The sequence below is a fragment of the Perissodus microlepis genome, chromosome 1, assembly GCF_051167445.1.
Source record: "Perissodus microlepis isolate ML-2025 ecotype Zambia chromosome 1, ASM5116744v1, whole genome shotgun sequence".
NCBI lineage: Eukaryota > Metazoa > Chordata > Actinopteri > Cichliformes > Cichlidae > Perissodus > Perissodus microlepis.
In genome coordinates this window covers 12,558,516-12,583,834 of record NC_140461.1, presented here as the reverse complement: position 1 = coordinate 12,583,834, position 25,319 = coordinate 12,558,516, and the positions used below count along the sequence as shown (strand labels likewise).

Below are 25,319 nucleotides of genomic sequence, written 5' to 3'. Positions count from 1 at the left end.
TGGATGAAAACTGAGCATTATCTATAAAATTAATGTAAAATAAGGTAAAACATTAATATATTTACCAAGAACTTCATCTTGACTCCATGAAAGATGTGTACTATGGACAATAATTTACAAATATCTTAAACCTTCTCATAAATGTTATTTTATATTTGTTTCAGTGTAGCCATTTTTCTTAAATTTCAGCATTTAAGAAAATCCGCACAGGAGCAGACTGTATATTTTTATTCCAGTGACTCCCTTATAATACCGACTCACTTGTTCCATTTTACAGACAGGTCCAGGGCTCCTTCCACTCTCCTCCTTTCAGTTTCATTTTTCATCCTTCACACTTTCCCTTTTGCATCCTGCACTCCCACTCCTTTTTCGTTTTCTCATGCTCAGGCACACAGGAAGTGTCAGGCCAGGCCAGGTTATTTCAGGCCTAATTGGGAGATTGATGTTCTTCCAGAAACCTGGCACCTTGACATGCCTTTCATCCTCCCTCGTGCACTTCCTCCCAAATGGCAAGAGCCAGACATGTTGACGGCTGACTGAAACACAGACAACTGTCCTTTTTGGGGACTTTGCTCAGTCAATCAAAGGCAGGACTGACATTTGAGTGAGAAATGACGTCACCAGGAGAAAACCACAAGCACCGATGCACTATTTTAAGAAATTACAATTTGTCTTGAACAACTTTATCTTAGACGATTTCATAGCACCATTTATACCTATTACTAAGGCTATAGAAAGACGATAAAATAGGATACACTTTATTTATCTCAGAGTTAGGAAATTCTTGAATGGGCCAGAAGGACTGGGGCATCCATTCCAGCTAATGGGCTTATTTGTGGGGAATGTCGAGATGGGATCAGTAGGAGCAGTAGCTCTATCATGCCCTATCATTAGGCCACGTCGGAGTGGGCTGTAACCTGAAGCTCGTGTCGACCACTTCTACAACACAAGCAACAAGAAGCTGGGGCAGGCAAGGGCCACTGGAGCATGTCCTGACTGGTGCTGTCTGCCTAAATAAGATGTGACTTTGAGAGGTCTGGACCAATTTGAAATGGTTAGTTCACCCAATTACAAAAAACACATTTTGTCACAAAGGGGCCAGTATGACTGACAGTGTGTCTCAATGCCAACACGTTGCCAACCCTTCCAAATTCAGGCTTTAACTGTATGGAAAATTTAATCTGACACCAATTTTATTCTAGAGTTGGCTGGACATGCAGAGGTAAGACAAGTCTCTCCAAAGTTTGGAAAAAAGATTTTTAATGTGTTCCAATAATATTTTTGTTAGAAACAGTGAGACCCTCTGATGCTTTTGAAAGAGAAATATCCAAAAGAAGGACTAGTAGTTGTCATTTGAACCATGTCAGTATGTCCTTGTCAGTGTAGCTGTTGGTTCTTATTTTGAGATATTGATTTGGGCTGTGTGAATCAAATTTAATGTATTATTATTATTGTAATTATTAGAAAATATGCATGTCTTTACCAAAAATATACAAAAAATGTTTCTGACAACCACACCCTTCACATAAAAAATGCTAACAGGCAGAAAAGTGAACCATGAGTGAACCGAAGCTGTCATCAGTTATTTCTGTAACACTCTAACAACTGAGCTTTTGGCTTGGCCTAAAGCTAAAAGGTTTGCTTTGTGTGGGACAGACTACAAAAGTCCATCTGAAGGGTTTCCACCGAGAACACCAGCACCAATGGCCACAGCTAGATGCCCATCCATGGCTAGATGGGCAGCTGAAATTACCAATTAGTTTACCAATTGGCTGCAGCAGATTCGATTGGTTTGTAATTAATTCTAGTTACTGGCCCGTAGAGCAGGACGGATGGCGCCATGCCTTTGTCCTACTGACACACTATCCCACAGAGCTGGGCCTCGGGGGGGAAGCAGCGGACATCAATACAGGGCCCTGCAGCTACTGAGCCCTCCACCTCCTCCTCAACACACACACACATAGACAGACACACACATACAGGGACACAATATACCTTACAGACTCTGCTACGCAAACACACATAGATGGACCCCCTTGCAGCGCACGACTGATTCCGGAGAAGGCGAAACCTCAACCGCCTGAGAAGGTGCTGACGACAAACAAAGACAACAGAAATCTTGTGTTTCGAGACCCTGACCCTATCCATGTGTGTTATTGTGTGTATGTGCTTGCTTGTGTGATTAGGTAGGTAGGTAGTTAGGTAGGTAGGTAGGTAGGTAGGTAGGTAGATAGATAGATAGATAGATAGATAGATAGATAGATAGATAGATAGATAGATAGATAGATAGATAGATAGATAGATAGATAGATAGATAGATAGATAGATAGATAGATAGATAGATAGATAGATAGATAGATAGAGCTGGAATGTGCAGGCGGAGATGAAAAAGAATATCATATTTTCAACATTTTACCAAATTTTTTCTGTTATTTCATCCACAACACTCAAGTAATTTTGCATGTGCAAGCAGGTGTGTGTGAGATTCTGTGTGTATTAGCAAATTGTGGCGTAGCACTGGCCCAGAGCGGAGGTCACATGGCTCACTGATACCTCCCACACTGAAGGTCAAGGCTTCTACACCCAGAAGGAGAGGGGGGAGGTTGAAACAGATCGATGATCCAGATAAAAATACACTGCACCTCAGCTAGTCTGCTTTATAAACACAAAGGCACACACACATCCACAAACATATTCACACACCCCCAACAAATGACTTCAGTGCCACTACAAATGATCCTGGCCTCTTCTTAATGAAAGTGATATCAAAGTGAGACGCCACAGCAGTGACTGGTGGCTTTTAGCATAACGATACAGTAATAGAAGACCATTAAAAGATCATAACAGCTTAAATGATGAGAGGTCTCTGTTGTTGCTCTGGCCTAAACCTCCTGCAATCAAAGCACTGTTTGCACTCAATATAAAGGAGAACAAGTTGAGAGGTAAAGTTACACCTCATAATGATGGTGCATGAACCTCCTCAGAGCATGCAGGTGAACAAAGTCCGACACAGAGCGGAAAGAGCGACTGTGGGGGCCTGGAGAGAGACCAGAGAAAACCAGACAAGACTGTAGCTCATGAAAGACGACAACGCGTGATTTATGTAAGCTGTGAGAGGAGTGGTAATTGGAAGTAAAGCTCCACAATGCTTTTAGTTAATGACAAGTCGACTAGTGAAAGATGTCTGTGCCACCACCGCCCATTATTAAGGATGCTGGTTAACAGAAGAAAAAGGGCCGAACCGGTGAGCACTCATCATGTAATAAATGAAGAGCAATGCTGACAAGGAATAGAGACCTTGGCAGCTACAGTCCCAAACAAAATGCGACCAATCCGACTTTCCTTCTTAATGTCATGCCCAGCATAGAACACTAATGGCCAGCTGGTATTCTTGCTTTGGCTTTTAAAATATGAAAAAATATTGCAAATTTTAGTCTGCTCTCTTCTGGTGCTCTACATAATTGCTGTAAGTCCCAAACTTTTCAAATTTGAAAAATAACCCACAGAATTAAACACAGGAAGCCCCGAATGACTAATAGCTCTCAAGACATCTGTGTAAAGAAATGACCACTTCATCCTAGAAAATGAATGAGCAACACATCTGATCTCACCGCACTCCTCATCATTAGTATGAGCCGCAGAGACAGATGAGTAAAATCACCAAAGAGAGTTAAAATCAATATTGTTACTATCTTTCAGCGTGAGACGACTGCTGGCATGACAGTATTTATTAGTACTATAACTAAAACCTATGTTGTTTATTAGCTCATCTGTACAATCAAAGGAAACAAAATTGTTCTGAATTTGAATTTTAATGAGTTTGCTGCATGAGGTGCTGATGATGAGATGATGGAGAGCTTTCATTTGCAAGACAGTGAGAAGTGCCTCTTGTCCTGTAATGTATGAAGTGACATAAATCAAGACAAGGCAGGAGAGAGCATTTGATAAAAACTAATTAGGCATTCAAGCTCTGGGTTAAAGGGGTCCTGGTGTTATTCAAACAAATTCATTAATCACAATGTGCATGTCAGTAGACAATATACAGACAGAGGCATAACTGAGCTTTAGCTAATTCATTTGCTGATGTTAATAAAATATAGATGAATTGGGTTTTTCTCTGTATCTATGAAGCGCCTTGAGGCGACTTTTGTTGTGATTTGGCGCTATATAAATAAAATTGAATTGAATTGAATTGAATTGAATTAAAACTACAGGCTCATGATATATTAGTTTATATCTTGATAACAATACTAAGCACAGCTTTACATGCAGGCGTGAACAAGGTTTTGTCTACAGACATATAGAGTACTATACAATTACAATTTACAACCACAATTCCAAAAAATTCTGGATGCTGTGTAAAATGTCAATAAAGACAGAAAGCAATGATTTCCAAATCTCATAAACCTGTATTATATTCACAATAGAAATTAAAAAGCATATCCAGTGAATTTTTTTTTTTTATAATTTTAAAGAAAAATATTGACTAACTTTGGGTAACAGGAACATGTTTACCACATCTTCTTTAAGATGTTTATGGACTAAAAATCCATAAATATCTGGGAACTGAAGAGACCAGTGACTGAAATTTTGGGAGACCTGGAGTTTTGTGGTGTGAGGTTTGTGATAGAGGATTTCAAGTGCTAAGCAGTACTCGGTCTTCTTTGTCATTTTTCTTTTTATGATATTCAATTCAATTCAATTCAATTCAATTTTATTTATATAGCGCCAAATCACAACAAAAGTCGCCTCAAGGCGCTTCATAGATAGAGAGAAAAACCCAACAATCATATGACCCCCTATGAGCAAGCACTTTGGCGACAGTGGGAAGGAAAAACTCCCTTTTAACAGGAAGAAACCTCCGGCAGAACCAGGCTCAGGGAGGGGCGGGGCCATCTGCTGCGACCGGTTGGGGTGAGAGAAGAAAGACAGGAAGAGAGACAGAGATTAACAGATATGATTCAATGCAGAGAGGTCTATTAACACATACTGAGTGAGGAAGGTGACTGGAAAGGAAAAACTCAATGCATCATGGGAATCCCCGGCAGCCTACGTCTATTGCAGCATAACTAAGGGAGGATTCAGGGTCACCTGGTCCAGCCCTAACTATATGCTTTAGCAAAAAGGAAAGTTTTAAGCCTAATCTTGAAAGTAGAGATAGTGTCTGTCTCCCGAATCCAAACTGGAAGCTGGTTCCACAGAAGAGGGGCCTGAAAACTGAAGGCTCTTCCTCCCATTCTACTTTTAAATACTATAGGAACAACAAGTAGTTCTGCAGAGCGAGAGCGAAGTGCTCTAATAGGGTGATATGGTACTACAAGGTCATTAAGATAAGATGGGGCCTGATTATTTAAGACCTTGTATGTGAGGAGCAGGATTTTGAATTCAATTCTGGATTTAACAGGAAGCCAATGAAGGGAAGCCAAAACAGGAGAAATATGCCAAATGTTTTCAGTTGGTCAAAGATCTGGACTCAAGGTAGGTCAGTTCAGCAACCATGCTGCTATAATAGATGTAGTATGTTATTTAGCATTGCCTTGCTGAAATATGCAAAGGCTTCCCTGTAAAAAGTTGTCATGTGGATTGGATCTTATGTTGTTTTAATATATAACCATAAGCAGTGACGGTGCCAATCCAGATTTGCAAGCTGTCCATTCCATAGGCACTATTGCAGCCTCCTACCATCAGAATTGCAATCTTTTGACCTGAGTGTTGAAAGCAAGCTGGAGGATGCTGCATTCAGGAATTTATATTTCAGTTCGTCTGACCACAGAACAGTTTTGTCTGTGAAGGTTCTCAGTCATCCAGGTCATCGTAGTCAAAGGAGCTTGCAAAGAAAAGCGTCTGGACTTCTTTAAGTTACTTGAAGACGTTTCACCTCTCATCCGAGAAGCTTCTTCAGTTCTAAGGTCAAATGGTGGAGAGTCCCAGATATAAACCTAGTGGGAGTATCCCCCCACAGAGGGACAAAAGGACCCCCTGATGATCCTCTAATCGCCTGAGCCAAGGTGTGAAAGCGGGTGTGGGTCCCAATCAGCCAGAGTTTCGGGTGTGTTCATTGTGAAACCTGGCCCCACCTTATCATGCGAATTCCTGAGGTCAGATGGCCCAGGATGTGAGTGGGCGTTAAGGCGTCTGGGAAGGGATCTCAAAACTGGATTATAGATGGCAGAGAGTTGGTGTCGTAAACCCCCGCCTCTGTTCAAAGATGGTCGCTCACAGTGGACATAGATGGCTTCTTTCACTCCTCTTTCAAACCATCTGTCCTCTCTGTCCAAAATGTGAACATTGGCATCCTCGAAAGAGTGTCCTTTATCCTTAAGATGCAGATGGACTGCTGAGTCTTGTCCTGTGGAGGTGGCTCTTCTGTGTTGTGCCATGCGCTTGTGAAGTGGCTGTTTGGTCTCTCCAATGTAGAGGTCTGGGCATTTCTCGCTGCACTGTACAGCATACACCACATTGTTAAGTCTGTGTTTTGGCGTTCAATGTGGTGTATGCTGTACAGTGCAGCGAGAAATGCCCAGACCTCTACATTGGAGAGACCAAACAGCCACTTCACAAGCGCATGGCACAACACAGAAGAGCCACCTCCACAGGACAAGACTCAGCAGTCCATCTGCATCTTAAGGATAAAGGACACTCTTTCGAGGATGCCAATGTTCACATTTTGGACAGAGAGGACAGATGGTTTGAAAGAGGAGTGAAAGAAGCCATCTATGTCCACTGTGAGCGACCATCTTTGAACAGAGGCGGGGGTTTACGACACCAACTCTCTGCCATCTATAATCCAGTTTTGAGATCCCTTCCCAGACGCCTTAACGCCCACTCACATCCTGGGCCATCTGACCTCAGGAATTCGCATGATAAGGTGGGGCCAGGTTTCACAATGAACACACCCGAAACTCTGGCTGATTGGGACCCACACCCGCTTTCACACCTTGGCTCAGGCGATTAGAGGATCATCAGGGGGTCCTTTTGTCCCTCTGTGGGGGGATACTCCCACTAGGTTTATATCTGGGACTCTCCACCATTTGACCTTAGAACTGAAGAAGCTTCTCGGATGAGAGGTGAAACGTCTTCAAGTAACTTAAAGAAGTCCAGACGCTTTTCTTTGCAAGCTCCTTTGACTACGATGACCTGGATGACTGAGAACCTTCACAGACAAAACTGTTCTGTGGTCAGACGAACTGAAATATAAATTCCTGAATGCAGCATCCTCCAGCTTGCTTTCAACACTCAGGTCAAAAGATTGCAATTCTGATGGTAGGAGGCTGCAATAGTGCCTATGGAATGGACAGCTTGCAAATCTGGATTGGCTCCTTTGACAGAACAGTTTTCCACTTTCTCTAAGTTCTTTTTAAGTGTGCTTTGCATGATAGACCTTTAACCTGCATTTGTGGATGGCACAGCAAACAATGACTTCTGGAAAGTTACAGAGCCCATGCAATGATTTCTATGACAGAATCATCCCTAATTTTATTCAATTCAATTCAATTTTATTTATATAGCGCCAAATGACAACAAAAGTCGCCTCAAGGCGCTTGTGTGACATATTACAGTGCCACCTGATGGGATGAAGATCCACTGAATTCAAAATGGTCCAATATTTTCCCGGGAAAAGTACATTTTCTCAGTCTAAACATTCAGATTGTTTACTGTTTTCTATTGTTGACAAAATATGGGTTTATGAGATTTGCTAATCATTGCATTCTGTCTTTATTCACATTTTACACAGCTTCACAACTTTTTTGGAATTGTGTTTGTAGAAACCAGGTCACCAGATTGTTCTTAGGTCATGCGTTCGGAAGTACGTGATGATTAACTAATGTTTGGCCAATAAAATGCTTGAACAGAAATGTTTTGTGTAAATGTATTTATACAGTCAATTTCCATGGTTACCAAAAACAGATGACTCTAGCCTCCATCCATTCAGGCCAGAATAAAGCCTTCTAGTTTCAATTGTGTTGTGAAAATTTGTGCAAAAGTGCATTAACTACACTATAATCAATAGCACAATGTGTCATGACAAGAATCAGGCAAAGTAAACGTTAAATACATCACATCGGACAATCGACTTGATGTTGAATAAGATGTCCCCGTTCCACCACGGATGTATCGAAGCCACTCAAGCTTGCGAAACATACTGAGGGAGGACAGAGAAAGGATGTTTAGGGTGCTTGGAGCATGCCCGTGGCAAACCTCCGTCAGATATTGTTTGTGTTTAGTGCTTGGCCCCATGAAGAATTTATGAAGCTCTCTGGAACAGTGGTATCATCGGGACAGGGGAGAATCAGAGCATAGCAAAAACTCCATCTCTGCCTCTCCTGTGCAAAGCTCTTGGCATTTATGAGAGCCATCCATTAGCATCAGCCAGAGGGCCCAAATCTTGCACATGTATGCGGTCAGTGTGGAATGTATATGTTGTGTATGTGCAGAGAGGAGGGACAAAAAAGAGAATGGGATTAACAAATATTACTATAAGTAAGACAAACAAAGGAAGGAGGAGGAGGAAGAAGAAGAACATGCTCAATTGACATATTTTACAGTTTTTTTCTATGACAACTCAGTTAGTCAAGCTGTAAGATGATTGGATAGAATGTTTATTGCATATTAAATTATACGCTCTGGTACGGGCATAGACTCTCGGGCAGCAAGGCCATTAGTACTGGTGGCTTGTTTGAAGCCTTAGGCAATTCCCAAATGCTCAACAGTGAAAGTGCATGTGTATTTTAAGAATCTGTGCAAATGATGTGGCAGGAAATTGAACAATTGCACAAAGATTAAAAAAAAATAAAAACAAAGAGACAGAAGTAAGTCAAGCAGTAGAAAAATTAGCTTGGAGTGGAAGGAACAAAACATGAAGACAATAGACAAAGAGTCTAGCGCAGTAGAAGAAAAACACACACTCATTCGCTCACACAGATGATCTTCTTACACAGCCTTGGCTGTCTGTAGGCTAACCACAATCCTGCTCCCTGCAGTACTGACCGCAAAGCAGTCAACAGAGGCACACTGGGCCTTATCCTGCATGACACGCTGGTCGATAATCATGCACACCACCGCATAGCACAACACCACTGTAACTGCGATACCTGGGCCTGCCTGCCTGCTTGCATAAACAAACACGCCTGGATGGAGCCACACTCCATCACTATTTTGTTGTGAGAAAATAAAGATATATGTATTGAATATTTGACATTTTCCACCCACAGTACATTTTTTGTAGGTAATTTTATTTGAAAAGGGACCATTTACAATATTAACATAAGTGTTGCCATTCAATGCATTGTACCAGAGCTAGCTTAAGCTAAATTGCATCAGTAGTCCTATGCAGAAGATCATAAAAGAACATGCGAGAGAATGGTTTGCAGAAAAAAACACAACAACTCTGAGCCTCTTGAATTTGAGTGTATGGAAAATTAAACAGGACCCAATTTAAACTCCTACTTATTACATTAAAAATAATAAAACATTTATATCTGTAGTACAAAATCTACAGTTTAGAGGTACTTTTAAGTAGTGGTTTCACTGGTACCTCTGCTGAGGCCTTCCACCACCAGTGGTTTCTGTGTGGATTTGTTTCAGTTCTAGTTTGTATGAATGTTTACATCTCAGCAAGATTACACACAAACCACCTGAAGGAATATCATGAATGGAGTAGGCAAAAGATGAAAAAATATGTGGCTCCATACCAGATTAAAACCTAAAACACGGACAAATCTCTCACCACCGCACCTAGAAAAACTGAATGAAAAGCACAAGAAATTTTCCACAACTCAAGTCGGGGTATCTTTTACTTTGATAAGAATGAAATAAAATATAATACAATTACTATAAAAAATGCTACAATCCCAAACAGTAAATGTAAAATGTCTCAATCTTAAAAAAAGTAAAGAGAGAAACAGCAATAATTTGCTGATACGCCACCATTTAGATAAAGACCACAGAAGGATGAAGTTGGGGTTTAAGCATTTAATAATTAATTTTGAAATCTCTTTTCTGTGAGCAGCACAGTCTTCCCTGTCTTCTCCATTTATGGTGGATGAGTAGAAGAGGAAACCTTGCTTTCACTGCTAAAACTGAATGGAAAACAAAAGGAATATGGATGGGCAGATGGCAAGAAATCCTTTATACTACAAACCTAAAAAAAAAACCTCAACAGCCCCACCTGCTGTTCCACATGTGCACTGCCCATAATAATATAACATAACATATAACATGTTGTCATTTTCATGTAACACTGGAGTACAAACAACAATTGAGGACTAAAATAATTTAATTTAATTAAAAATCAGGCTACTATTCAAAAATATTTTTGGAATAATTTTTGGATTCCATAATCACCGAGAGCAGAAATCTAACAAAAAAACTTCAGGTAGTCGAAAATGTATTGGCAGAAGAACCATAGCCATGAAACAAGTGTACGTAAAATGTTAGTGTTTTATTCTTCACAAGATGAAACTGATAGAGCAGCACCCACAACTGAAATAAAAATGCCACAATTTTTATCCACTCTACACTTAACACATAAATCACACAACCATTTCTTATGGCTTCAATCACCTCACAACATCAAGTCATTTTGCATTTATAAAGGTTTATGCTGCTAGCATATAGTTCTCTCATTTAAGTCCTCTGAGATCAGTTTGTTATGTTTGTGTGTGTGTTTGTGTGTATGTGTGTTTTAAAACACCTTTTTGAACTGTACATCTTTAGCTGTGTGTTAAAAATCACTTAGTGCCTTACAATTTTTTCAACAGGTTCTTCTTCTTTTTTTCTTTAATAAAATTAATACTGCTATAATTGGGTTAGGCTGCGTTGGTAAAGATCATTTCATTTCATATATTGAAGCTACAACTTTGAAAACCCTAACTACTAGAAGAGAATGAATGAATAAATGAATGAATGAATGAATGAATGAACGTGGGAGTGAAACCCTAGCACAATGCTGGCTATAAATGTTGACTTTCTGTTTTTTAAAGGGTTATTTAAGGACCGTGTGTATTTTTAGATTAGACAAATTAGTAAAGCTGTGTTAGTTATGTGGCAAAAAGCAGCTGTACTGTAGATGAGACAAACAATAACATTATGCACAACTCTCTGAGTTACCCACATACCACATAACACATTGTCAAAATGCTATAGCTCAACTTAAGAAGATATAATAGCCTAAAAATGTAACTTGGATATTAGACTTGGGTGACAAAACACTTGCTAATTTCCATTCTTTCTGCTGATGGTATCTCAGCTCTTATTGTCTAATCCACTTTTAGTAACCTGAAGATATTCATTAAAACATAGTTCTGGGATTTGCAGTCTTCTAGCAGTACATCCAACTACACTGCAGCTTTTCAGACATTTGTCATCATTTTACTAACAGACTGAATAAACAAAGACACACCTTCGCATAATGGAAGTGTTTCTGCCATTAAAAGAAAAAGAAATACTCAGTTTGAGACAGTAAAATAAAAATTTAAGATGCCTTACTTAACAACAACCTGAAATTTTAAGAGATAACACAATATTTCGAGTTAGACTTGGCTGAAATAAAGTCACGATAAAAAATAAACTATAAGAAATAAAGTTCTTGCAATGAATTCCCCCTTCCCCCAGTGAAGCTAATTTAATTTATTTGAAATGTCGTATTGAAGTAGGACAGCAACTGACAGCATCAGGTTGAATGTACTCAGTCCATGTCAAAGAAAACAAACTTGATACCTTTAATCAGTTTGTCAAATAACAGGGTGCTTTTCACTTTATGGCCCTTTAAACCTTTCGAACAAATGCAAACAAAGGATAAGTGCAGGTATGCACACGCGCACACATGCAGCTATTTTCTTCCACTAAAACGACACAGTCCTACATGCATGCAAACACACATAGCTACACTCTAAAAAACATTTTTTAGTCTCTTTGAACAGCAACAACAAAGCAAAGGTGGGACCTGGTCAAAACAGAGTGGCCACCTGTCTTCACCTCCATCAGACTTTGACTTGCCTTAACTAGGGCAGTGAAGCCAAGCATAATCTCTGTCCTATGTCAGTAGATGAAACCACTTAGCAAATTAGCAGCCTTCTCTTTCTAGATTCACAACACACACGTGGACAGATGTGGATGCATAGTATAAACACATACTGTAAAAGCAAAAGTACAGGAATGTGCGAGTACATACACCTGCATGCACAAACAAGCACCATGGGTTATTAAAAGGTCTGGAGAAACTATAGCACCAGGAACATGTAGAGGCTGGATGAAGAAAAAACGTAAGAGGAATGGAGTGAGAAAGAAGAGGAGAGCATGAGGGAGGTGAGAGAAGAAGGGAGGACGATGACATCGGGAGTGGAGGTGGAAGAACTGAGGCGAGAGGAATGGAGAGGAAACAAAGGCAAACAAAAAGTAGTAAAAAAAACTGGGACTGGGAGGCAGGTGAGAGGGACATGGTGTGTTGTAGCGGAAAAAATGGCCACTGGTAACACCACAGTCCAGTCTGCTGAAGGGACCATGTGGGGGGAAGAAAGGAGAGGAATAAGGTGGAGGGGGAATTGCTTATGGCACGCAACCCTCATGCAAGGGTCAACACCAGTACACATCAGCTTAAATGGACAGCTACATCCATACAAGTCCTCGTGCACCTTTTCTTTTTTACTAATATGGTATCCATGTATAGAAATTCACTCAATCCACTGAAAAACAGATGTCAATGCTAATCAAATATTTTTGCAAACAAACAAACAAACATATGTGCATTTATACATGTGTGCACTTGCTGCGTTCATCTCAGTGTCCAGGGAAGCACACCGGGGAATAAAGAACACACGAGGATCAAATTGATTAAAGCTGGAGTTCTTAGCAGTAATACTGAGGATTAGGACAGCTAATAAATGTTTCATTCAAAGCCAGACATAGATCAAACGTGAGAAAGGTCTCAGCTCACTCTCTGGGGTTGGTGTGACTCTGCTCCTTTTCGCTCCTCTTCCTCCCACTTCTCATTCTCCTCCTTCAGCTGTTAGTTTTCAGCTGTATTATGACAGCCACTACAGATCATCTCACTAGCAACTACAGGCCCTGCCCTTGCGCCTACACATCATTAGCCCTCCATCTGTCAGCTTCCTAACAGGTTCCCACTAATGTGGCCAAGGACTCACTTCATTCCATTCTTAGCCAACAGGCAGAAGAAATTAACTTTCAACTTTACTTTGTCCTGTTCAATCCAAACCTGCTTTTTTTTCTCTGACTTTTACTCCTCTCTCATTTACCTTCTGATTCTGCTTCCTCTTTCATCTTTACATCATCCCCTTCCTCACATTACCTTTGCTTATCCTTTTCCATCTTTCTCTGCACTCCTCATCCACTTTTAACCTTTCTACTGAACAACTCTCACACCCTCCCCCGTTTTCGTTCACTATACCTGTTCTGTATCTGGTGAGATTTAGGGCTGGTGCCAATGGTCAGCCGGGGATTAACAAGATGGAGGATAGAGAATGTGTGAAAACCAGTTAAGTCACACACCACTCTGCCTGTGAGAGGCTAAAATGCACAGAGAGAAGCGCAGATAAGTTACATATATGTCCAAATCCAAGCAACCAGGCAGAAGCAGTTTCTGACATCACTCTCAGCCCGTGCACACTGTTTGGACCACTATTAAGTGCGGAATAGACACACAAAATCAATATAAAATTATTGCAAGTCTTGTTGCAGAATTGATCTAGAAAATCAAAAAATAAAAATGTACTGAAATTTGATACAAAAAATTAATTTTGTGTAGAATGCGCGGTAGGATGTAATGGTTCATGGTAGCGCTGGTGACACTGGTCTTGGCAAATGGGCTGTGTGGCTATGTGTGTAACTCTATCTGTGGAGGGGGAATACAGCAGTGGTTGGGTAATGGAAAGGTCATTTAGCCAATCCCCCAGGTAGGGGGGCTGGTCTGACACGGCTCGTTTGTCACAGTTCAATAACTGCCACTCCGGAGAGTGTGAGGGAGAGAGAGAAAACATGTGAGAGAAGGGTAGGAAGTGTGTGTGTGTGTGTGTGTGTGGGCTTGTGTTCAGCCCCTGGAAGCACAGCTGATTCCCAGGGCTTGTCCCTCCATTTGAGGCCTCAAACGGGGTCACAACGAAGGCCAAGCATGATGGACTCAGACATCATGATGTGAAAACTTGTGAGCCTTGGCCTGGAAGAATTATTTTCGCTCTAACTGGTAGGTGTTTTGGCTTTCCAAGTGGGAAAACTGAATTATTATTCTACTCTTGAACCCAGCAATGGCCACTCTACTGATAGCTAGCTTTAATCTAAAGCATTTGGTAAATAATCAGAATGAAAACCAAAACAGCATTTCCTGAATACAAATTTTCTGTGGTTGGGAACTGATGAAAAAAAAAGTTATTGTAAATACTGACGTAATTTCCTACTATTTTATGTCAATTTATTGGATGCTTTTTTGTTCGTTATCTATGTCAGTATTGGTATCTGATATTCCACCATTTCAAATCTGAAGGAGTACCAGAAATTACTTTGAGAAATAACAAACACTGATTAACTGTTACTCAGTGAGTTGATGGGATTTTAATGCATCATACACTAAATAACCTATTTAAAAACTAACACTAATTGGATAAAGAAAAAAAGAGTAATTATAGAACAAAATGCATATGCAATGCAAATAAAAAAACAATAAAATAAATAAAGCCCCATTATTCTGAGTTAGATGTATTGATTTGCACAGTCCCTTTAGCATGTTGTTCAGTGTGTGACAAAATGATTTTCCAGCTTTGTGAGAGAGTCAAAGATTTTCACACATCTCACTGAGCGACTGGTGAGAGACGCCACAGCCTGTCCTTCTTCTCACTTTGAAAATCAATATTAACCTTCTATGTGTTCATTCACGTGTCTCTGTGGCTTCCCTTAGAGATGCCCGAGGCACAGATTTGTATTCATCTCAACTGGGTTGAGAGATTTGGGATTTTATGTCAGACATACCATACAGATTTAGGAACTGTTGATTCAGGTGGGTTTGATTCCCATAAAGTAGACTTCTTATATTTAGTCAGTATAATATTACAAGCCTTGATGTTTTACAAAGATTTTTGGCTCCCTCTTGTGGTAATCTCTGGAATGTACATGGCAACAACAGTTTCTGGAGCTCTAATGACAGAAGGTTAATATGCTGATGATGACATGTTATTAAAAATAATATTATATAATTTTGCAGCACTTCATAATGTCATCTTGTAAAACAACAGGGTAAATGATGTAAGGAAGAAAAGAGAGAAGCAAAGTAGTCTAACACCACCTTAAAGCACATTTAATTGTATAATATTAATGTCTTAAAATACTGATAAAACGTCACTGCAACATAATTAAAATAAGACAATTGACAATGACAATGATTTACCACTAATGCTACTTGCAACAAGTAAACCATCAACTTTTGGTTACAGTATGTGACACTTAAACATATTGCCTGTCTCTGTGTAAGTGTTGATTACGTCAGCAATGCAACATATAACACATAACACATAACAATGCATAACAATACAAAGACATACTGACACCTTTACCTAGCAGGCACATGTAACTGCTGTGCTCTGACACAACCGTTAGACCAAACATAAAGTGAAAGAGTTGCCGTTTCACAAATGGGCTGAGCTGTCTGTGGTCAGTGACATCACGGGACAAAAGCTCTTCCTCATTCAAAATGACTCACTGACGTTTCAGCCATACAAGGTTGTTGGTAAGCTTTTAAGTTTGGAGAAATGTCCTGTAAGTGAGGTCGGCACTAAGAGTTGTGCTTAGTTCAAGGAGTAAAAAATACAATGGCTCCTTTGATGTTTAAGGATGCTTTCTGGGTAAGTATATTTTTGTGGTATTGTTGTTTACTTGCTTTGTTATAGTTTCTAAACTATAGTATGTATTAATTATGTTGAACAGACTGTTTTAGGAACCCGAGAAACACCACGAGAAACACCACGCTACAGTCAGCTATCGCTTGTTAAAACATTATATATTTTAAACCCTAACTGTCATCTGTAAGTTAAAATTTGCCAAATCAGGTAAACCACAAATGATTATAGTTTATACTAGTATAGACACACAGCAGTATGGGGTGGGAGTGGGGGGGTTAAGGTAAGCTTTACAACTTAAAAAAATACTTAATATGCACAATCATGAACATCATACATGTAAAGACACTGTTGAATCACCACTGCGTGCACTTGAAGCGATCTAGAGGGTTGGTTTACCAAGTGTATTAACTCTACGCTGCCATGCCACATACAAATATCTTTGCAGTACACAAGTGCTAGTTCTGCATTTTACCACAAAATGAGTCTAGAACATGTTGCAACACCTTTTTCAGAAATGCTGTTTATTGCAGCAGTTTTCGTTTTTTGTGTTTCGTCAATGCAGGGGTCTGACTTCACTTGCCACGCTGGGTATGAAGCCGTGACCCAAAGGTTACGAGATGGAAGGCAAATGTGCAAAGATGTGGAAGAGCTATTGAAGATGAGGTTGGATCAGCTTGTATTTGTGCAATCAAAATAAACTTAAAATCATGGGTTCTGTGATTTTAATCATAGCTGCGCTTCTCTTTCCATGATCTTTACTTTACATGACTTCATACATGGAATCAACTTCCAGCTTGATCATAACATTAAGAAAAAAAATAGCTATCTAGTTGTCATTTCACTCATTAAACACCACATGTGGTTAGTCACGTATGAAAGATAGCAGGCCCATGACTCATTTAGGTCACAAGATGTGAGAATTTAGCTATTTCTTTTTTTAATTCTGTGTCTTGAAATATGAAAATATTCTGCATTAACACTCATTTGTGATTGCTATATTAATTGATAATGACAAGTAATTCAAGATAAACCTTAAGATGTCACCAAAATCATCTTTGTGATGTTATGGCCTGAATAGAATGACGTAACATAAAGTCAGTGATCCTTTAGGTAAAAGAGCAACAAGAGTTTAAGTAGCAACAAAATTTCAGGTAAAAATGTTGGTATATGCATGTCAAGGCAAATGTTGGACTGTTATAACAGACTTTATATAAGCTAATTCAGTTTTACAAATAAATACTAAAATATACATTCTGGGTTCTAATGATTTGTCTGCCTATTTATCCCCCACAGGGCACTGGCAGAGGAAAAGTATGGAAAGGAACTGGTGACTATTGCTCGCAAAGGTGGAGGACACATAGAGATAAGGTGAAAAACTTGTTTTGAGGTCAGCATTATGTATTGTATAGACTGCCCAACTAGTACATGAATATAGCAATTTGGACAAAAACTTTTATTTGGAAGGGCTTTGGTAAGGGATGGACATGTTAAGGGTCACTGGCACTGACCAGGAAGACTACATATAAAACTACAGTCAGGGCACATCATCGTCACATTCTTTAAGAGGAAACACATTTGTGCGTGATACAGAAAGTGAGACACAGAAAAAAAGAGACTAAAGTGTAAGTATGTGTGTGTGCATGTGTGTGTGTGTGTGTGTGTGTGTGTGTGTGTGTGTGTGTGTGTGTGTGTGTGGTAAGCCCCTCGCTCAGTGTACAGTAGGTCATAACTTGTCAGTTTCCTGTTCCCTGCTATCTCAGACATCTGTACTGAACTCAATATATTCTAAGAGCCGCAAAAAGGAAACAACGAGCCTCCAATAAAAGAATTATCTAAGTGCAGTAAAACCAAATAATTTTTTTTCTTTTTTCTTTTCTTTTCTTCTTTAAAAAACAAAACAAAAAACAAAAAAAAACTAGGGCACAAAGTCTGCATGTTAAGGTTTGGGTGTCCTCGCGGTCTTGGCAGCTGGTTAAACAATAAAACACAGTGCAGAGTTCTAGCAATGAAATTGTACTCAGCTGCTATTTTGCTTAAAATTTTGCTTTAAAAATGTTAATCTGCCTCTTTGTGAAAGAAACACAAAGTGCAAGCATGGTGAATAATTTTGATTATGAATGTGTGTTGTTTTTCCAGCACTTTGAGGGCATCATTCGAACAACTAAAAACTCGTAAGTCCATGTGCTGTGTAAAGTTACACCCATATATGTGTTTGTATGTCAAATGGTTCACTGTGCCATTTCGATGTTTTTTGTTGCAGAAATTGAGAACATTGGAAACTTTCACATCCAACTATCTGATATATTGAAAGAGGAGGTGAAAAAGATTGAGAGTTTCAGAGAACGTCAGAAAGAGCAGAGGAAGAAGGTATTTGGGAAATGTATGTTGCTTAACAACTGACTTATTAAACAACCCCCCCCAATGGTTAAGGTGCCTTTTAGTATTGCACAAGTCATTAGACTAATATTGTAACTAATGGCTGTTTCCTGTTTGGGAAACACTGTGTTACGTAAGTGTTGACTTAATCCTGCAACCATTTAAATCACTTTACAGACACTGAGTGCAATGCTGTGATAGCAGCTGATAAGGGGAAACCTATAGTTTCAAAAATCAAACGATTCAAGACTTGAGTAAAGAATAATTCAGTCTTTATCAAAGTGACATCAAGACTTTTATCACATTAACAGTAAAAATCCAGGTCTTTTATTCATCAATGAACAATAACTGCAAGTATCAGGTTTGCATTGAAGCAACATATGCAAGTAATTTCAACCTTTTATCTTTAGTTTGAAAGCATCATGGAGAAGGTTCAAAAGAAAAAAGTTTCATTCTTCAAGAAGACCATGGAGGTAGGAGACACTTCCACTGCTATCATTCATCACTAACACATGGAATCAGCGTGATTTAGAAAGAAACATGAAAACTTAACCACATAAAAGTTGTTTAATTTATGTTCGAGCAAGCACAAAAAATAGAAGTCAGATTTTTAAAAAAATAAAAAAAATTTGCATCACTTACAAAAAGTGTTCTTCCTGTTGCTTTGTTGGAAATAGGACTTCTAATTTTTGTTTCCCTTTTTCTTAGTCTAAGAAGAACTATGAGGTGAAGTGCAAAGAGGCCGATGAGGCAGAGCAGGGGGCTGAGAAAACAAATGCTACGTCCAAAAACCCTGAAAAGGTAAAATAAGTGCATGAGCTACCTCGCTAAAAGACAAATGTTTTTATAAGCAACAAAATACAAACTTTTAGATTCCTTGAGAAATGCACCACAAAATGTGCAAATGCCCACTGTCAGTTCTATTTATGAATTACAAGTTTCCAGCTGTCAGCGGTGCAGTCTTTATGATGGGACTTTTCTGCAGTTGTGCAACAGTTTGCAAGGCGGAACTAAAGTGTGTTTGTGTGCTGGTGTGAGATGTTTTCTTTTCTTCTTTTATCTCTTTCAAGACCATTCCCTATACAACCTATTTATATATCAGCCTCTCTGACTGGTGTTAAAATGGTTACATAACTCACTGAACGTGGCTTCCTGTGCACCGATTTCATTCACAGGTACGTCACAAGATAAAGCAATGCAGGCAGGCGGCCAATGATGCTGGTATGCCTTCACATTTTATTTTTAACTTGCATGCATTTTTAGTATATTGCATTCATTGTCCACTTTTTTTTTTTTTGAGAATATTTCATGGAAAAATAAATTAAGAGAGTGGAAAACAGTGCGGCGGTCATGTTTGTGTTCTTTACCAGTGTTTCATTTGTTAACTGTAACTATTAACTATGCTCTATTCTCACAGAGAAGGTGTATTTTAACAACATTGTTCAACTAGAAGCTGTTCGCCAGGACTGGGAGGGGACACACAAAAGTACATGCGAGGTACTGCAGAATATTTTCTCGTTAACTGCTTTCTAATCATGTCTCTATTCAAAATAATGGCTTTTAACCACAGAAATAGCTTCACACCACAACCCCTATAACTGTGAAAACCTTCCTGGCAGCGACCATTTGCGGAAGTACATTTCATCTTGCACTGAGAGAGCCACAAATGGAAAAACATACAACCATGCAGAAACACACTTAATCACACAAAAGTTCTGCTTTTTTTTTCGAACGACAGCTTCTTTGTGTTGACTTTGCTGTCACTAGTGGACACACACACACACACACACATGCACACACACACCTACACACACGCACACACACACACACACACACACACACACACACACACACACACACACACACACACACACGGCACCTCTTGGTGGCGCCCCTGTAAGTAAGAAGAGAAAAAAGAAACTAAAATGTATATGTATATGTTAAGGCAATTCAACCCTATGTCACGGCAAATATCACGTTTTGCTGTGATACTGAGTTGATCATTACCCAACAGGGTATCATTTCAAAATGCGTAACAAACACACAGGTTCACTGTGCCCATTTTGTCTCTCCGAAACGTGAAATTTGCACGCATGCAGAAGTTGCATTACTGCAACCCAGTATCATGGCAAATCTTGTAATAGTACATAGTACAATAATACATTGTTGGTAATAACACAGAATTCATTTGAAAATTATAGGTGTTCCAACAGTTGGAGGGAAATCGCATCAGCATGCTCAGGTGTGCTCTCTGGGACCACTGCAATCATTTCTCCATGCAATGTGTCAAAGATGATGAGGTGAGGTAGTTTTCCCTTTATTTAATATGTAAACAGAATAAAAATGTCAAGAAGAATAAAAATGCAAATTTCTATTCTTAAATCAAGTATAAGTACATTGTCTTGCTGGATAAACCTAAAAAAAAAAAAGTTTTCTTAAAAAACAAAATGAAACAAAGAGCATCTCTTTTAGTGTTACAAAAAAACTGATTTTAAAATTTTATTCCCAAATGTTCTTTTAATGAGAATTTATCAACCAGAATTGTAATAATATTGCAGTTTTCACTCTTTGTCGTTCTTCTGATCACATTTTAGTTCAATGAGGCTTTAATTTTCAAATCTTAAGTGTGCTTAAGTTGCATGTCAGACCACCGCTATGGCCTGCTACTGGATAAACTAATGGATTGCGACTTGAAGCATGTTAGTAGGCTCATGTAGCCTTGACTTCTTCTTGAAAGTTATTACAATCACTTGGCCGATAATTTTATGGGCTCTGTACTTGCCACTTTCTTAACCATTCTAAATATAAATAACTGGCAGACAGAAAAAGTGTCTTCCAGGATTTACGAATCTAAGATTTTGTAAGAGCTGGTGAGCAGCATTGGTTGATTGTATATAAACCCAAATTGGAATCTTTTCATAAACCTAATTAACTATCAATTATGCATAAACCTAAATGAAAAGTGAAAGTAATATAATAGTAATATAAAATGTACTGAATTCCTCCTTTTTAAAACCAGTCTTACGAGGAGGTGAGGAAATTTCTGGAACAGTGTGACATTACCAAAGACAACAACTCTTTCATAGAAATGAAAGGCACCGGATTGAAGCCACCAGGTGAGCTTTCACAATTTGTATTTACTGGAAAGATGGTTGTTTTGTTTCCTTTACTTATAAGTACAAAGTTGAAGTGAGAAAAGTTCCACTACAAAATAACAGGATATAAAGAGTGCAGCTCAGCTTCTTGACTTTCTCTTTCAATTGACAGACAGGCAAAAAGTATCACTTGGCCTCATTTCTCAAATGAGCAGGTTCTTTTTTCTTCTTGCAGAGCCCATAGTGTTTGAAAGCTATTACAAGACGGGGACAGTCAGGGACAACAATGGCCAAGCTCATTTTGCAGGAGGAGAAGAAGACCCCTCAAAGAGGTGAGACAGAATTAAAATCTTCTTCTTCCTAGCAGTTCATATCCCGCGATGCAGGGTCCGATGTTTTGCATGCCTTCCTCCAATTCTCCCTATCCAGGGCGTCTTCTGGTGTAACATTTGCAGCCTTCATATCATTTTTGTTTCGGTCCATCCAGCGCTTTTTTGGTCTTCCTCGTGGCCTGTTGCCACCTAGATCTAATTGCTGGGCTGTCTTTGCATGGAGTTCTTATCGCTACGGGCAACATGGCCGTACCATCAGAGCCTCACCTCTCGCATCTTGTCCGTGATCGGTGAGGCCCCCACTTATATCACTGAGCTTCTGCAACCCTACTCTCCAAACCGGATCCTTAGATTCACTGATAGTGGTCTTCTAACCATTCCACAGACCCATTTGAAAACAAAGGGGGATCGCGCTTTTCAAACCTTGGCTCCAATATTGTGGAACAGTTTACATCCCCCGCTATGCAACATCAACCCTTTAGCTACTTTTAAAACAAAGCTCAAAACACATCTGTTTAGACAGGCATTTAGGTAATATTCATGTGTAGCAAACTGTTTTATTGGATGTGCTATTATACTGTGTTTTACTGTTTCAATTGATATGCTTTTATACCTTTTTTATACCATTTTTATTGTTTCGTTTGATATGCTTTTATTCCAATGTGAAGTACTTTGAAATAACTTCCTGTTTTAAAAAGCGCTATATAAATACATTTTACTTACTTACTTACTAATTCCAGAGGAGACCTCAACAGTATTTATAACATACTATATACTATACTATAGTGTATATAATATACTATATAATATACTTTAGTTCATATAATGTATATAATATACTTTGTACTCTGCAAACTAAACACAAACCATGTCCTGAAAATATTCTCTTTGTTAATCATCATCTTTATCTTCACCGTTTGTTGTTATTTTTTAATGTTAGAAATTTGGACCTTTGCTCGGTGAATTCACAAAAGTAAACATTTGTATCTTAAATATCTCTCTTGATCTAAAGGTGTTCTGATCCCCTGCTTGGAAGTTCTCTGAACATTGGCATGGACAGTCCACTCAGCCCACGATCTACACTGTCATCCATTGGAGAATGTAAGTACTGCAACCGCTCACTCAGTTATATTGCTAAACTGTAGGAAAGACCTAAATCTTCAATATTTTGTTGGTTCTGCTATATTTTATGAATTACATATATAGAGAGTTGGTCTTTCTATTCATATATTGGAGGCTAGAGCAGTCAATTAATTTTAAACATTTCACTATATGAATCAGAGATAAAAATAATATTCTAATATTATATCAAGAAAGTACACTTCAAAAGTAAGAAAGAACTTTAAATTTGCTATAGTGGACTTGATGAGAGGCCAATCTCTTCTCCAATGAGTCACGTATGTGCCAAATGTGTAAAACTGTATAGACTGTTGGTTTTGAACAGTAACACATCACAGGCCCTGTTGGTCTCTTAATGTATTTGCATACATACCACAGAAATGGTGGAAATGTGTCCTTTCACGCATTCATACACAATGGCTGTTGTCATTTACGAACATACTGCACGTGAAACACACTGCAATTATAAAACATGGGGCTAGAAAAAGTATTATATGTAGTCATGGGTCAAACACATAGTTGCGTGAATTTGTTGGTTTGACTTTTTGTGCTATTTAAAGTTGGACTCTATGAGTGGATATGGGTGGCTACCTTTGCCCTTAGTGTGAGAAGCTGCACTTTGAAACTCTTTGTTGTACTTTTGTTGGTCACATTTGTTTAATCTCCTAAGACCCGAACTCTTTCATTGCATGCATTTTTAGTTTCTCTTTGATATTTGGACCCGATGAATGTAAAAACAAAGAATTACCAGATTTTTATTTATTTATTTTTTTTACCTGATTTTTGTTTCTGAGAAAAATTAGAGCCACATATGAGGATATTCGTCTAAAATTTCAATAGAACAGTGGCAGTATAATATCCTCGTATGTGGATATCAGGCCCTTGTAGAGCAAAATTTACTATTTTCGTCTAAACAACCTAAAATGTGATGTCCACATATGTGGATGCCAGGTCCTAGGAGGTTAAAATACATAACAGATTAATAAATCCATTTATTTATTTATTTTTATATTTTGTGTTTGCAATTTCTGACATTTAATTCTGCTTTAGTTCAGCTTTCAGATGACGGATATGCACCCCTTCCATGCATTCACCAAGAAGTGCCACTGTCCACGGGTCCACCTGATGAAATCTTCTATGTTGTGCTTTATCAATACACTGCAAAGGTGATTTGCATGATTATCTGAAAACCTACAGCAAGAAAGTGAACATTGAGCAAGATGATCGAGAAAGAAAAGAAGAAAGTAGACGATATTAGCGGTACTGTATTTAAGGGATATTTGCCTGTAATTAAGATGTGCTTTCTTTACATCGACTGATCAGGAAGAAGATGAGCTATCTGTGAGCCGAGGAGATGTAGTTCGAGTGCTGGACCAAGAACAAAATGGGTGGTGGACGGTGGAGAGGAATGGGTTTAGTGGACTGGTGCCAGGAAACTATCTAGGCAAAATTTAAACATGTACGCAAATATAGTAATTTTCTTTATATCTCTGGAGAAATTCAATTTATTTATAGTAATTTCATGAAAAAGAACCGTAAATCCAATTCTTACTTGCCTGCCCCTGTACCTTAAAACAGTGGTTCACAAAATGTGGGCGGGCTATTTCACTGATAATATGTAACTTTATTTAAGTAAAATGCTATGTGCATCATTTTTTATCGTTAATATAATTAATCAAATTAAATACTGTGGGGGGTGGGGGGGGTTTATAGCTTATGATATAGAGCATGCAAAAAAAAAAAAAAACTTTGAGAACCACTGCCTTACAATGAGTTTTATCATAAAATGCAATAATTTATGTTATTGGTATCTGATTTTTGCCCCCAGAATGACTGGTTTTGGGGGACAAACACACTGTGATTGTGTAAACAAAATTGTGCCCCCACAACATGCGTGGTATACACAGAACAACAGTTGCAAATACAAGAAAGTAGACACAAAGAATGTCAACACATCAAAACAGATGTCTCATATGCTTAAAAACTTGCACGCTTGCAAAGACACACACCAAAGCGAACACATGCCACACACAATACAGCCTACAAACACACACATTTTTGCCAGGCTTTTTTCCCCCAAGTGCTCTTACAATACTGGCTAACATGAAAAACTAACCAAAAACCTGAACTAAAAAGGATAATTTAGTAAGCAGTAGACTACCTAAGCAATTAATGCAAGTTAAAGGAAATGCATTCACCAGCTTATATCAGCCTCATTGTTTAAACTGGTTTGGATAATCAGTATAGCTATACTGTTTATCTCATCTTTAGTTCCTATACTTGTAATATATGACCAAAGAATGGTTAGCCATCTACTTTAGAAAGCCAATGAAGAATTTTAAAATTCCCTTCATTCAGTCAAGTTACCATGTTTTCAACATGAATCTGTATGTTACTAATAGTAGCAAACTAGTACTGCACCAGTACATTCTAAGCACTGTAACATCACATACTTTTTTCATTAAAATTTGAACTTAAATGACTTGTGATAAGATGAATCATCTTATTCATCTCAAATGACAAGAAAACAGAATGAGTACCACATGTAAACC

The 25,319-nt window shown here is 38.7% G+C and overlaps 1 protein-coding gene across 2 annotated transcripts; it reads left to right on the top strand.

Moving 5' to 3' along the window:
• Window positions 1-15,713: 15,713 nt before the first annotated feature.
• LOC146393519 (proline-serine-threonine phosphatase-interacting protein 1-like) lies at window positions 15,714-24,458 on the top strand. Of its 2 annotated transcripts, XM_084930301.1 has the most exons (15): window positions 15,714-15,848; window positions 16,408-16,508; window positions 17,139-17,213; window positions 17,982-18,016; window positions 18,106-18,212; window positions 18,632-18,694; window positions 18,930-19,022; window positions 19,397-19,442; window positions 19,639-19,718; window positions 20,423-20,521; window positions 21,241-21,337; window positions 21,552-21,648; window positions 22,661-22,749; window positions 23,818-23,933; window positions 24,091-24,458. In XM_084930301.1, exons 1-15 carry the CDS (start codon window positions 15,816-15,818, stop codon window positions 24,220-24,222), a joined length of 1,263 nt encoding a protein of 420 aa, XP_084786427.1. In that variant the 5' UTR covers window positions 15,714-15,815; the 3' UTR covers window positions 24,223-24,458. The 2 variants fall into 2 exon arrangements, with proteins under 2 accessions (XP_084786427.1, XP_084786418.1); XM_084930292.1 differs by lacking the exon at window positions 15,714-15,848 and having other exon boundaries at window positions 16,150-16,508.
• The last annotated feature ends 861 nt before the right edge of the window (window positions 24,459-25,319 follow it).